The 674-nt window shown below is 69.7% G+C and overlaps 1 protein-coding gene across 1 annotated transcript in view; it reads left to right on the top strand.

The window, feature by feature from the left end:
* Positions 1-117: 117 nt before the first annotated feature.
* KCTD8 (potassium channel tetramerization domain containing 8) overlaps positions 118-674 on the top strand; it is a 1780-nt gene continuing 1223 nt past the window's right edge. Inside the window, exon 1 of the mRNA XM_008584234.1 lies at positions 118-671. Coding sequence (XP_008582456.1) covers positions 118-671 — 554 coding nt within the window. The remainder of the gene's footprint in view (positions 672-674) is intronic.

Here is a 674-nt window from a genome sequence, read left to right as displayed (position 1 = left end):
CCCGCCCCAGGCGCACACGGAGGGCCGGGGGCGCGAAGGGTGCGGGGCGCGGGCTCCGGCAACGAGAAAGTGCTGCCCTCCCGGGTCACTTGGCAGGCGGCGGCGGGAGGGGGGACCATGGCTCTGAAGGACACGGGCAGCGGCGGCAGCACCATCCTGCCCATCAGCGAGATGGTCTCCTCGTCCAGCTCGCCTGGCGCGTCTACAGCCGCCGCCCCGGGGCCCTGCGCACTCTCGCCCTTCCCCGAGGTGGTGGAGCTGAACGTGGGCGGCCAGGTCTATGTGACCAAGCACTCGACGCTGCTCAGCGTCCCGGACAGCACTTTGGCCAGCATGTTTGCTCCTTCTAGTCCCCGGGGCGGCGCCCGGCGCCGGGGCGAGCTGCCCAGGGACAGCCGCGCGCGCTTCTTCATCGACCGGGACGGCTTCCTCTTCAGGTACGTGCTGGATTATCTACGGGACAAGCAGCTCGCGCTGCCCGAGCACTTCCCCGAGAAGGAGCGGCTCCTGCGCGAGGCCGAATACTTCCAGCTCACTGACCTGGTCAAGCTGCTGTCGCCCAAGGTCACCAAGCAGAACTCGCTCAACGACGAGGGCTGCCAGAGCGACCTGGAGGACAACGTCTCCCAGGGCAGCAGCGACGCGCTTCTGTTGCGTGGGGCGGCGGCCGCCGC

The sequence above is a fragment of the Galeopterus variegatus genome, unplaced genomic scaffold, assembly GCF_000696425.1.
Source record: "Galeopterus variegatus unplaced genomic scaffold, G_variegatus-3.0.2 Scaffold3181, whole genome shotgun sequence".
NCBI classification, from domain to species: domain Eukaryota; kingdom Metazoa; phylum Chordata; class Mammalia; order Dermoptera; family Cynocephalidae; genus Galeopterus; species Galeopterus variegatus.
This window is presented reverse-complemented; position numbering and strand designations above follow the sequence as displayed.